We start from the raw sequence: 13252 nt of genomic DNA on the forward strand, positions 1-13252 counted from the left end.
TCAGAACTACCTGCCCCTCCACCTATCTTCATATCATTCGCAAACTTTGCAACAAACCCATTCATTCCATCATCCAAATCATTGATATATAATGTACTGTAAAAAGAACTGGTCTGAACAGAAACCCCTGTGGAACATCACTAGTCACCGGCAGCCAGCCAGAAAAGGCTCCCTTTATTCCCACTCTTTGCCTCCTGCCAATCAGTCACTGCTTTAACCATGCTTGTTATTTTTTCAAAGAATTCCTGTGGAAGAAGATTCAATAAGATTGAGCTGACCTGTGGTGGGTACCTGGAATGCATTGTCAGGGGCAGGGTAGAGTCAGATACATTAGAGCCCTGTAAGAAGTTCTTAGATAGACACATGAATGATAGAAATATGGAGGGCTATGTGAGAAGGAAAGGTTAGATTGATCTTAGAGTAGGTTAAAAGGTCGGCACAACATTGTGGGCCAAGGGGCCTGTACTATGCTGTAATATTCTATGTTCTATATATATTATATTTTTTTCACAGTGGTTCTCTTGATCTTTAGAGAAAATATGCTAATATTAACTGAACATGAGGGAATCTGCAGATGCTGGAAATTCAGGCAACACACACAAAATGCTGGTGAACGTTTCTCTTCTTTCTATCTCTTTCTTGCTATCTCTTCTTTCAGTTAGTCCTGACAAAGGGTCTCGGCCCAAATCGTCGACTGTACCTTTTCCTATAGATGCTGCCTGGCCTGCTGCGTTCACCAGCATTTTGTATGTGTTGCCTTAACGTTAACTGAATCTGGATTAATTAAGACATCCTGAGTTGCCTGAGGTGTGCTGAATATACAGCCTGATTTTTTTCAGGATGTTGTTACAATTTAGTGATTTATTTTATGTGTAATGTTAAGGATGAACCTATGGACAAACACCTTGGAGCAGGGACAAGTAAAATGGAACAAGAAATCCGCACACGACAACTAGATAAACAAAGAAGCTGGATCATTCACAAACAGGTGGCAGCTGGCCACGAATTCAAGGGTTGTCCTTTCTATAGTAAGCCAGCTGTTGTTCACTTCAAGGTCAGTGTTACAGAATCAATGTAAATATTAATTCAATTATCTCATTGAAACCTTTCAAATATTTATAGGCATAGACAGTGTGGATGTGGAAAGGATATTTTCTATAGTAGATGAGTCCAGGGTCAGAGGGCACAGTGTCAGAATACAAGGACATCTGTTTAGAACAGAGATTAGGAAGTATTTCTTTAGCCAGAGGTTGGTGAATCTGTGGAATCCATTGCCACAGACTTCTGGTTTAAGGTGGTGCTGTTGAATCTCAGTGACTTCTGGCTGGTGGCCAACAAGACAAAGAAAACAATTAAATACTTTGTTGATTATTCTTTTTCTGATAAATGATCATCACAAACAGTAGCCTGTAACTTCCCTTTGGACTTGGAGGCAATTTGATGCAACAGAACCGAGGCAAGACGTGGCAGTGGGCCCATCTCCGAGAGCAAGGAAGACCCGAGGTTCAATTGATTTAAGTGCTGGATCGAATCAGAAAGGCTGAATACAGGTTGAATCAAGACAAGTGGGGTCCAGGTCCCAGCATGTATCAAATGATTCAAATGTAGTTTATTATCAGAGAATGTATACAGTATACAACCTGAAATATTTAGTCTTCGTAGGCATCCATGAGAAACAATTTTTCCTTCATCTCCTCACACTTTCTCCAAACTCAAGAGTAGCCATGGGCACTCGCATGGGCCCCAGATATACCTGCCTCTTCCTTGGCTATGTAGCACAGACCACATTCAAACCCTTCCCCAGTTATATTCCCCAACTCTTCTTCTGAAACATTGACAACTGCATTAGCGCTGTTTCATGCATCCATGCTGAGCTCCTCAATTCTATCAACTTTCCCTCTTACTTCCAGCCGGCCCTTAAATTCACTTGGTTCATCACTGACACCATCTTCCCCTTTCTCAATCTCCCTGTCTTTATCTCTGGACACAAACTGTCAACTCTCATCTTTTATAAACCTACCGATTCCATGGTTATCTTGACTTCTCACCCTATCTCCTGTAAAAATGCTATTCTTTTTTCTCAGTTCCTTCACCTCCACCATACCTTTTCCCAGGACATGGGTTTCCATACCAGGACATTAGAGATGTCCTCCTTCTTTAACAAATGAGGTTTCAATCCCTGCACTATTGATACTGCTCTCACCCATATCTCCTCCACCTCACGTGCACTTGCGCTCACCCCATCTTCCCACCGCCTTAATAATGATAGAGTTCCTCTTGACCTTGCCTACCACCCCATCAACTTCCACATCCAACCCATTATCCTCTGCAACTTCTGCCATCTCCAAGGGGATCCAACTACTAAACATATCTTTACTTCCCTCCTCCCCCACTCTGCTTTCCTCAGGCATCACTCCCTCCACGATTCCCTTGTACATACGTCCCTCCTCACAAATCTTCCTCCTGACCACTTATCCCTGTAAGCGGCCGAAGGGCCACACCTCCCCAAACACCTCCTCTCTCACCTCCATTCAGGGCCCCAGGCAGTTTTTCCAGGTATCTGCTGGGGTTGTCTGTTGTGTCCAGTGCTCCAGTTGTGGCCTCCTCGACATTGGTGAAACCCGTCATCAAGCACCTCTATACTACCCACCACAAGTGGCAAAACATTTTAATTCCAGTTCCCATTCCCATTCTGACATGTCAGTCCATGGCATCTTCTTGTGCCATGAAGAGGCCACCCTTAAAAAGGAAGAGCAACACCTCATATTTCATCTGAGTGGCCTCCAACCAGATGGCATGAATATTGATTTCTCCTTCCGGTAAACAAATTCCTCCCCCCATTCCCCATTTTTGACCTCTTATCTCTTCTCACCTGCCTATTACTTCTCCCTGGTTCCCTCTCCTATGGTCCACTCTCCTCTCCTATCACATTCCTTCTTCTTCAGCCCTTGACCTTCTCCACCCACCTGGCTTCACCTCACACATTCCAGCTAGTCTCCTTTCCCTCCCCCACCCTTTTATTCTGATATCTTCTCCCTTCCTTCTCAGCCGTGAAAAAGGGTCCCAGCCCAAAACTTCGAGTATCTATTCATTTCCATAGATGCTACCTGACCTGCTGAGTTCCCCTGGCATTTTGTGTGTGATACTTAATCAGTTCATCTGTTATTTCCTTGTCCCCCATTACTACCTCGTCAGCATAATCTTCCAGTGCTCTAATATCTACTCTCACCTCTCTTTCACACTTCATGTATTTGAAGAAACTTTTGGTATCCTCTTTAATAATCAAAAGCCATGGATTAACAGCAATGTGAGGGACTACTCAAGGAGCACGATGCAGCCTTCAGGTCAGAAGACAAACAAGCCTACAGTGAAGCATGGGGGAATCTCCACAGGGGCATCAGGGATGCAAAGTGCAAATGCAAATTGTGCATTGAAAATCAGTTTGATAACAACAACCCCCGCAGTATGTGGAAGGGCATCAAGGCGCTGACAGACTACAAAACCAATAATCTGCTGCCAGATGATGACGCCACACTGCCTGATGTCCTGAACGAGTTCTTCACCCAGAGGGAGGAGGCTGCTCCACTCATCCACCCACCTGACGATGAGTCCACACGGGTCCTTAAGCAACATCAGGTGAGATCCACCCTGGGGAAAGTGAATGCAAGTTAGGCAGCTGGCCCAGACGGGGTGCCCGGCCGGGTACTGAAAGCATGTGCCGACCAGCTTGCTGAGGTGTTTACAAATATATTTAACCTCTCACTGCAACAAGCTGTTGTTCCAACATGCCTTCAAACCTCCGCCATCATCCCAGTGCCCAAAAAATCAGCAGTGAAGTGCCTGACTGACTATCACCCTGTAGCGCTGACACCCATAGCCATGAAGTGCCTTGAGAGACTTGTGCTCTCACACATTAGGGCTGTAATCCCACCTGATCTGGACAAACACCAGTTTGCCTATTGGGCAAACCGCTCCACAGAGGATGCAGTCACAACAGCCCTCCATATTGCTCTGACTCACTTAGAGGAACCGAACACTTATATGAGGATGTTATTTGTGGACTTCAGTTCTGCATTTAACACAGTCATCCCCCATAAACTGGTCAGCAAACTGAATATTCTTGGCCTTGGTTCCTCCCTGTGCTCATGGGTCATAGACTTTCTCACAGACCAACCCCAGCAAGTCAGAATTGGTAAGCACACCTCCACCACCCTCATCTTAAAAATAGGCACCCTGCAGGGCTGTGTGCTGAGCCCTATGCTCTACACACTCTTCACACATGACTGCACCCCCATCTACACCTCCAACTCCATAATTAAATTTGTGGATGATACCACAGTGGTCAGCCTGATCCCGGACGAGGATGAAACAGCCTACAGGCTTGAGGTGGATCATCTGACGGAGTGGTGTAAGGACAACGACCTGGTCCTTAACACTCCTAAAACAAAAGAGATGATCATTGACCTCAGGAGATCAAAGGACAGAGTACACACCCCCCTCCATATACATGGAGAGGTAGTGGAAAGTGTGGAAAACCTAAAGTTCCTTGGAGTTATGTTGTCAAAACAGCTGACATGGACCACCAACACCTCGCTGCTTGTAAAAAAGCCACAACAAAGACTCTTCTTCCTCGGAAAGCTGAAACAGGCCAAACTCCCACAAAAGCTGTTGCTTAACTTCTACAGAAGCACAATTGACCAACAGCGCCACCGTGTGGTATGCCAGCTGCACAGCCGCTGAGCGACAAGACCTGCATCGCGTGGTGAAGGCGGCCCAGCAAATAGTCAGGATGGAGCTCCCAGGACTGGACACCATCTATTCCAGCAGACTCAGGAGGAAAGCAATCAGCATAATCAGAGACACCACACACCCCGGCCACTCCCTGTTTGACCCGCTGCCGTCCAGCAAAAGGTTCAGGACACTAAAAGCCAGAACAAATAGACTGAGGAACAGCTTCTATCCCAGAGCTGTGGCCTCCATCACACCACTCCCACAGAACAATGACTGAAACTGTGAGCACACACATGCACACACAAGGGCTCAAATACTTGCACTAATGGCACTCTGTGCATTACTGTGATATTCTGGTGCTGCTGCTACTTATTGTCTGCCATTTATCTATTTAATACTGTTTTTCTATTACTGTCTTGTTTTTATCTACCGCTTTATTTAATTGCCTGAGAGGAAGCCAAACAGAGTTTCATTGTACCTATGTATAATGACAATAAAGATCATTGATTCATTCATTCATTCAATAATATTGGCTAGTTGACTTTCATATTTGATCTTTTCCTTCTTTCTGATTTTTTAGTTAGTTTTTAGTTCTGTTAGTTTTTAAAAGCTTCCCAATCTTCTAACTTCCCAATTTCCCACTGATTTTTGCTCTATTTTATGCCCTCTCTGGCTCTTATGTTGGCCCTGACTTCTTTTGTTAGCCACAGTTGTGTCATCCCTCCCTTTAGAACAGGGGTCCCCAAACTTTTTTGCACCGCGGACCAGTTTAATATTGACGATATTCTTGCGGACCGGCTGACAGGGCGGGGGGGGGAGGGGAGGTGTTCAAGTTCAACAGTGAGTGACAGGGAATGAGGAAAGGTGCAGCTGACTCATATCATTTCATATCGCCAAATCGTGTTGTTTCCTCGCGGCCTAGTAGCACATGCTTTGCGGCCTGGTACCAGTGGTTGTGGACCACTGCTTTAGAATACTTCTTTCTTAGGATGTACCTGTCCTTTGCCTTCCGAGCTGCTCCCAGGAATGCCAGCCATTGCTGCTGTGCCATCACCTCTGCTAGTGTTTCCTTCCAATCATTTTTGTTCAACTCCTCTCTCATACCTCTGTAATTCTATTTACTCCACTGTAATACTGATAACATCTGACTTTAGCTTCTTCTTCTTAAATTGCAGGGTGAATTCTAACATTATGATCACTGGCCCCTTAGAGTTCTTTTACCTTTTACCTCCTCCGACTCTGGGGTGGGAGCAGTCCTGTCCCAATGATCAAGTCCGAACGAGAAGCTTCATCCCTATGCCTTCTTTTCTCGCTGGTTGTCCCCCGCCGAGCGGAATTACGACATGGGGGATCAGGAATTACTGGCGGTCAAGCTAGCATTGGAGGAGTGGAGGCACTGGCTGGAGGGGGTGGAACACCCGTTTATCGTTTGGACTGATCATAAGAACCTGGGATATATTCAGACCGCCAAACGTTTGAACTCCCACCAGGCCTGTTGGGCATTATTCTTTGGACGATTCAAGTTTTCTCTCACATACCGTCCAGGGTCCAAGAACGGGAAACCTGACGCGTTCTCCCACCAGTACAATTCCAAGGAGGACACTTCCAGCCCAGAGACTATCCTCCCACCATCCTGTATGGTGGCAACCCTCACTGAGGAGATTGAGTCCATAGTAAATGAAGCCCAACGGGATGACCCTGACCCCAGCAACGGACCGCCAATCGCCTTTTTGTGCCTGGTTCCGTCAGATCTCAGGTTCTCAGATGGGGGCACACATCTCGGTTCGCCTGCCACCCTGGGAGTGATCGGACACCGACTCTCCTGAAAAGACATTTTTGGTGGCCTTCCATGGAGGCAGATACCCATTCCTATGTTTCTGCATGTTCCGTCTGTGCCCGCGGAAGAGCCTCCCATCGGCCACCTGTAGGATTACTTCATCCCCTACCTGTCCCTGGTCGTCCTTGGTCACACATCACCCTAGATTTCGTCACTGCTCTACCCCCTTCACACGGAAACACCACCATACTCACCGTAGTAGACCGGTTCTCCAAGATGGTGCACTTTGTAGCCCTCCCTAAACTCCCTTCTGCTCAGAAAACTGCAGACCTTCAAGTTCGCCACGTCTTCCGCCTCCACGGAATTCCCACGGACATTGTCTCCGATCGAGGTCCCCAATTCATCTCACAGGTATGGAAGGCCTTCTGTCAAGCCTTGGGTGCCTCGGTCAGCCTGTCATCCGGCTTCCACCCACAGATGAACAGGCAGACGGAACAGGTCATCCAGGATTTGGAGGCAACGCTATGTTGTATAACAACGAACAATCAGTCTACCTGGAGGGACCACCTCATGTGGGTTGAGTATGCTCACAACTCTCTGGTTAGTACTGTCATCGGAAGGTCTCCCTTCGAGTGCTCCCTTGGGTACCAACCCCCACTGTTCCCCGCGCAAGAAGAGGGGATTGCAGTGCTGTCTGTTCAGGCCCATAACGATCAGTGCCGCAAGTTTTTGGAGGACACATGCATGGCCCTGCTCAGATCAGCCGATCACAATAAGAGGATTGCCGATCGACACCGGACTCCTGCACCTGAGTATCGACCTGGGCAGAAAGTGTGGCTCTCATCCAAAGACATTCATCTCAAAAACGAGCCTAAAGAACTCACCCCTCGCTTCCTGGGACCTTTCGAGGTTGAAGGTATCATCAACTCCACAGCAGTCCGACTACTAAGATCGGACATCCACCCTACATGTTTCTCAATTAAAACCACTTTCTGTCAGTCCCTTGTGTACTCCAACCAAAACTCCTCCACCCGCCCAGATCATCGATAATCATGCAGCATACACCGTTCGGTGGCTACTAGCTGTGCACCGTCAGGGCAGGGGCCTCCAATACCTGGTCGACTGGGAAGGGTACGGCCCATAGGAGCGTTCCTGGGTTCCCCGCTCCTTATCCTGGACCCCTCCATCATCCAAGGCTTCCATCGGGACCATCCGGACAAGCCTGGAGGCTCCTATTGAGGGGGAAGTACTCCTCTCCACCATTACCTCAAAAGAGTCTGGGTTGTAGCCAAGGATGGATCCAGCCTTTTTGATGAGTTTATTTAGGCTTTTTGCATCACCAGCACCGATGCTACTTCGCCAATATAAAGCTGGAAAGAAGACTGCACTGGCTACAACAAACTGGTAAAAGTGTGCCAACATCCTGTTGCACACATTGAAGGATCTCAGCTTCCTTAGAGAATAGAGTCTGCTCATTCTCTTCTTGTAAACAGCCTTGGTGTTGGTCTTCCAGTCAAGACTGTTGTCAAGGTGAACACCCAAATACTCCTCCAGCACAGCAACTTCTTCTCCCAGAATGTATACAGGACTTGTCACAGTGCTCTTCCTCCAAAGATCAATCATCATCTCTCTGGTTTTGGCCACATTCAGTAGCAGGTGATTCCTCCTGCAGCACTCCACAAACTTGTCCACCATCCTCTGTACTCTGACTCCTGCCCACCTCTGATACGCCCAACCAGTGCAGAGTCATTAGAGAACTTCTGCAAGTGACAAGACTCAGATTTGTACTGAAAGTCTGAGGTGCACAGTGTGAACAGAAACGGAGACAAGACAGTCCCTTGTGATACTTCAGTTCCACTCATCACCATCTCAGACAGAGAACTACCCAGCCGTACAAACTGGGGTCTATCTGTCAGGTAGTCAGTAATCCAGGAGATAGTGGATTTGCCTATGCCTGTCCTTCACAGCTTCTCACTCAGAAGAAGTGGCTGGATTGTATTGAAGGCACTAGAGAAATAAAGAAAGATGTAATTCTCACAATGCCACCAGCATCATCCAGGCAGGAGTGAGCTCTCTGCTACAGGTAGATGATGGCATCATCCACTCCCACATGAGGTTGGTAGGCAAACTGAAGAGGGTTCAATGAAAATCTCACCTGTGGTCCAAAATGTTGTCTTCAACACATTGACCACAAATTCTCCTCGATTGTATTGAGAACTGGTCTGGCCTCTCCACTCATGCCCTGAGTTGGTTTTGTTCATATATCTTGAGAGAAAGTTGTTTGTGTGTCTTAGAGGCCAATTTTCTAAGAGATACAATATACTTTTGGCGTTGCTCAAGGAAGCTGTCTTGGTCCCCTACTAATTCACATCTTTGTATCGAAAAGACTAGATTACAATAATGCACTTTTTACTGGCTCTCCAAAGCAATCTATTGACAAACTTCAACTCATTCAGAACACCACTGCTAGAATTTTTAACCAAAACCAGGATGAGGAAACATATCACTCCCATCCTAGCTATTTGCATTTGCTTCCTGTATCTTTTAGAATTGATTTTAAAGCTCTCCTACTTGTTTTTAAAGCTCTTAATGGTCTGGTACTGGAGTAAATCTCAGTTGTTTTTATTTTATCATCCTGCTCGAGCTCTCAGGACCTCTTCTGCTGGTCTCTTAAATTTAAATTTATTATCAAAGTATATAACTTGGAGAAGAAAAAATTCAAGTTGTATACTTTGATAATAAATGAACCTTTGAACTTTTGAAACAATCTTCCCCAAAAGAAAATTAACAGGTCAGCTTTTTTGCATTATACTCCTAAACTGTGGAATTCAATACATAAAGCTATAAGGTATGCAGACTCAGTTGACACTTTTAAAGCCAGCTCTACACCTATTTATTTAACCTTGCTTTTAACTACATCTTTTTGCCATTTATTTTCATGTTTATTTTTATTTTTTAATTTTCATATTTGTACTTTTATCCTATTGTAAAGCACTGTGAACTACATCATCTGTATGAAAAGTACTCTATAAATAGTTACTATTATTGTTATGAAGGGTTTCAACCCAAGACATTGATTGTTTATTCCTTTCTATAAATGCTGCCTGCCCCACTAGGTTCCTCCAGCTTTTGTGTGCGATACTCCAGTAGTGTATTTCTCGTTTTTGAACAGTGGAATGCAGGTAGCAGTTGACTGAAGCTCAGCATCCACTTGGTGTCTCAGTGCCAGTATAGCTCCCGCTTGAGCTGGCTGCCTTTCATTGACTCCTGCTAATTTTGTTTATGTGGCTGCACTGCTGGTGATCTCATTTCAGTCTGTGTCTTCATGCTGTTGTACATTCTACGTTCTTCCAGTTCTCACTTCTTAGGCAATCCTGTTTCTCTCTGGGGATCTGCTCAGTTCAGCTAATTTCACAACCTTTTCCTTTGCATCTCATCTTTGTGGATAATACAGGTGCAGACAGATTCCATAACCAGAATCAGAATCAGGTTTAGTATCACTGGCATATGTTGTGAAATTTGTTTTACGTAAAAATACACTATAAATTCATTATCATCATTATTTGCCGTGTAGTATGACATGATCATGGTCTTGACTATGACTGTTATAGCAAAGTTTTCTACAGAAGTGGTTTTGCCATTGCTTTCTTCTGGGCAGTGTCTTTACAAGACGAGTGACCTCAGCCATTATCAATAATCTTCAAAGAGTATCTGCTTGGTGTCCATAAGACCATAAGACTTAGAAGCAGAAGTAGGCCATTCAGCCCATCGAGTCTGCTCTGCTATTTAATCATGGGGTGATCCAATTCTTCCAGTCATCACCACTCCCCTGCCTTCTCCCTAGACCCTTTGATGCCCTGGCTAATCAAGACCCTATTTATCTCTGTCTTAAATGCACCCAATGACTTAGCCTCCTCAGCCGCTCGTGGCAACAAATTCCACAGATTTACCACCCTCTGACTAAAGTAATTTCTCCGCATCTCTATTCTAAATGGACATCCTTCAATCCTGAAGTCATGCCCTCTTGTCCTAGATTCCCCCACCATGGGAAATAACTTCGCTATATCTAATCTGTTCAGACCTTTTAACAATTGAAATGTTTCTGAGATCCCCACTCATTTTGCTGAACTCCAGAGGGAACACAGCCCAAGAGCTGTCAGGCATTCCTCATATGGTAACCCTTTCATTCCTGGAATCATTCTCGGGAATCTTCTCTGAACACTCTCCAATGTCAGTATATCCTTTCTAAAATAAGGAGCCCATAACTGCACACAATACTCCAAGTGTGGTCTCATGAGTGTCTTATAGAGCCTCAACATCACATCTCTGCTCTTATATTCTATACCTCTAGGAATGAATGCCAACATTGCATTCGCCATCTTCACCACTGACTCAACCTGGAAGTTAACCTTTAGGGTATCCTGCATAAGGACGCCCAAGTCCCTTTGCATCCCTGCATTTTGAATTCTCTCCCTATCTAAATAATAGTCTGTCTGTTTATTTCTTCCACCAAAGTGCATGACCATACACTTTCCAACATTGTATTTCATTTGCCACTTCTTTGCCATTCCCCTAAACTATCTAAGTCTCTCTGCAGGCTCTCTGTTTCCACAACACTACCCGCTCCTCCACCTATCTTTGCATCATCGGCAAATTTAGCCACAAATCCATTAATCCTGTAGTCCAAATCATTGACGTACATCGTAAAAAGCAGTGGTCCCAACACCGACCCCTGTGGAGCTCCACTCGTGACTGGCAGCCAGGCAAAATAGGATCCCTTTATTCCTACTCTCCGCTGATCAGCCAATGCTCCACCCATACTAGTAACTTCCCTGTAATTCCATGGGCTCTTATCTGAAAATTCCAAATACACCACATCTACTGCATCTCCTTTGTCTACTCTGCTTGTAATTTCCTCAAAAAATTGCAGTAGGTTTGTCAAGCAGTATTTTCCTTTCAGGAAACCATGCTGGCTTTGGCTTATCTTGTCATGTGCCTCCAGGTACTCCGTAATGTCATCCCTAACAATCGATTCCAACAACTTCCCAACCACTAATATCAGGCTAACAGGTCTATAGGTTCCTTTCTGCTGCCTCCCACCCTTCTTAAATAGCGGTGTAACATTTGCAATTTTCCAGTCTTTGGGTACAATGCCAGAATCTATTGTTTCTTGAAAGATTATTGTTAGTGCCTCTACAATCTCTCCAGCTACTTCTTCAGAACCCAAGGGTGTATTCCATCAGGTCCAGGAGATATATCCACCCTCAGACCATTAAGCTTCCTGAACACCTTCTGAGTCATAATTTTCACTGCACATACTTCACTTCCCTGACACTCTTGAATGTCTGGTATACTGCAGATGTCTTCCACTGTGAAGACTGATGCAAAATACACATTCAGTTCCTCTGCCGTCTCTGTGTCTCTCATTACAATATCTCCAGTGTCATTTGCTATTAGTCCTATATCTACCCTCGACTCTCTTTTACCCTTTACATACTTAAAAAAGCTTTTAGTATCTTCTTTGATATTAGTCACCAGCTTCCTTTCATAATCCATCTTTTCTTTCCTAATGACTTTCAAGTTTTTAAAAGCTTCCCAATCCTCTATCTTCCCACTAGCTTTGGCTTCCTTGTATGCCCTCTCTTTTGCTTTTACTTTGGCTCTGACTTTACTTGTCAGCCATGGTAGTATGCTTCTTCCCTTTGAAAATTTCTTCTTATTTGGAATATATCTGGCTTGCATTTCCCTCATTTTTCACAGAAACTCCAGCCATTGCTGCTCTGCTGTCCTTCCTGCTAGTGTCCCTTTCCAGGCAACTTTGGCCAGATCCCCTCTCATGCCATTGTGATTTTCTTTATTCCACTGAAATACCGACACATTGGAATTTAGTTTTTCCTTCTCAAATTTCAAAGTTAACTTGATCATATTGTGATCACTGTTCCCTAAGTGTTCCTTAACCTTAAGCTCTCTTATCACCTCTGGATCATTGCACAGCACCCAATCCAGCAAGCTGATCCTCCAGTGGGCTGAACAACAAGTTGTTCTGAAAAAGCCATCCCTTAGATATTCTACAAATTCTCTCTTTTGAGGTCCAGTACTGGCCTGGTTTTCCCAATCCACTTCCATGTTAAAATCCTCAACAATTATCATGACATTGCCCTTCTGACCTGCCTTTTCTTTCTCCTGCTGTAATTTATTTTCCACAGAACACAAGACATGGGAGCAGAATTAAGCCATCTGGCCTATCGAGTCTGCTCTGCCATTCAATCATGGCTGATCCTTTTTTTTCTCCTCCCCAACCACAGTTCCCGGCCTTCTCCCTGTAACCTTTGATGCCATTTTCAATCAAGAACCTATCAATTTCTGCCTTAAATACACCCAATGACCTGGCCTCCACAGCTGCATGTGGCAATGAATTCCACAAATTCACCACCCTTTGGCTATCCTGAGGCTCTGCCGTCTTGTCCTAAATTCTCCCAACATGGGTAATATCCTTTCCACATCTTCTCTGTTTAGGCCTTTCAACATTCAAAAGGCTTCAATGAGATCCCTCCTCATCCTTCTGAATTCAAGCAAGTACAGACCCAGAGCCGTTAAGCGTTCCTCATATGATAACCCTTTCATTCCTGGAATAATCCTTGTGAACCTCCTCTGGATCGTCTCCAATGCCAGCAAATATCTTCTAAGATGAGGGGCCCAAAACTGTTCACAATACTCAAGGTGAGGCCTCTCCAGTGCCTTATA

At 45.0% G+C, this 13252-nt stretch overlaps 1 protein-coding gene across 1 annotated transcript in view; it reads left to right on the plus strand.

Moving 5' to 3' along the window:
* cfap74 (cilia and flagella associated protein 74) overlaps nt 1–13252 on the plus strand; it is a 404620-nt gene that overhangs the window by 248186 nt on the left and 143182 nt on the right. The window contains exon 14 of the mRNA XM_072244753.1: nt 884–1054. Coding sequence (XP_072100854.1) covers nt 884–1054 — 171 coding nt within the window. The remainder of the gene's footprint in view (nt 1–883; nt 1055–13252) is intronic.

This window comes from Mobula birostris, chromosome 27, assembly GCF_030028105.1.
Source record: "Mobula birostris isolate sMobBir1 chromosome 27, sMobBir1.hap1, whole genome shotgun sequence".
NCBI classification, from domain to species: Eukaryota; Metazoa; Chordata; class Chondrichthyes; order Myliobatiformes; family Myliobatidae; genus Mobula; species Mobula birostris.